Source organism: Ceratina calcarata, unplaced genomic scaffold (genome assembly GCF_001652005.2).
Source record: "Ceratina calcarata isolate Rehan_Ccalc_2016 unplaced genomic scaffold, ASM165200v1 scaffold295.2, whole genome shotgun sequence".
NCBI lineage: Eukaryota > Metazoa > Arthropoda > Insecta > Hymenoptera > Apidae > Ceratina > Ceratina calcarata.
In genome coordinates this window covers 1-535 of record NW_017151921.1, presented here as the reverse complement: position 1 = coordinate 535, position 535 = coordinate 1, and the positions used below count along the sequence as shown (strand labels likewise).

Below are 535 nucleotides of genomic sequence, written 5' to 3'. Positions count from 1 at the left end.
CTCGTGACGAGTGGCTGAGCGCGGGCCTTACGCGCGCTCTCATTGGTCAAACGTTTTTCGTTAATAATTCAAAAACCATGCCTCGCATCGCATTTTGCCAAAGGAAATTGTTGTTCAGAATCAACCATAGAATCTTTTCTGGGACATTTTATATATTAATTAATATACTATACTGTATATTATATATTATTATTAATTACCGAAGGCGTCTCTGGCAGTTAGATTAGAGCCAGCAGGATAGACGCTGCCTTTTGACATTGCTCTATTACCATCTGGGGAGCCATTATTGGTTTCAATGCCATTCTTCTCAAGTTCGTACACCATTTCTCTGTTCCCTTCGGTCTGCTTCTGTTTCGGTGAACTGGTGTCTATTGACGATTTCGATTTCTGCGATTTCAATGATTTCAGAGGTGTAGAGCTAGTCGATGGTACTTTAGATGCTGGGTTTGTAGGTTTCGTCACGTTGCCCTCGGATTTATTCGAGCTGAGCTCGGAGACGTTTGTGTTAACCGTGGACAAACTTTGCCGTCTACTT

At 42.2% G+C, this 535-nt stretch overlaps 1 protein-coding gene across 1 annotated transcript in view; it reads right to left on the bottom strand.

Annotated features, from left to right (window-relative positions):
• Positions 1-531, bottom strand: part of LOC108623962 (anoctamin-8-like) — a gene marked incomplete at its 5' end in the record, with an annotated part of 3,620 nt that extends 3,089 nt beyond the window's left edge. The window contains one exon of the mRNA XM_026812725.1: positions 201-531. Coding sequence (XP_026668526.1) covers positions 201-531 — 331 coding nt within the window. The remainder of the gene's footprint in view (positions 1-200) is intronic.
• Positions 532-535: the final 4 nt, after the last annotated feature.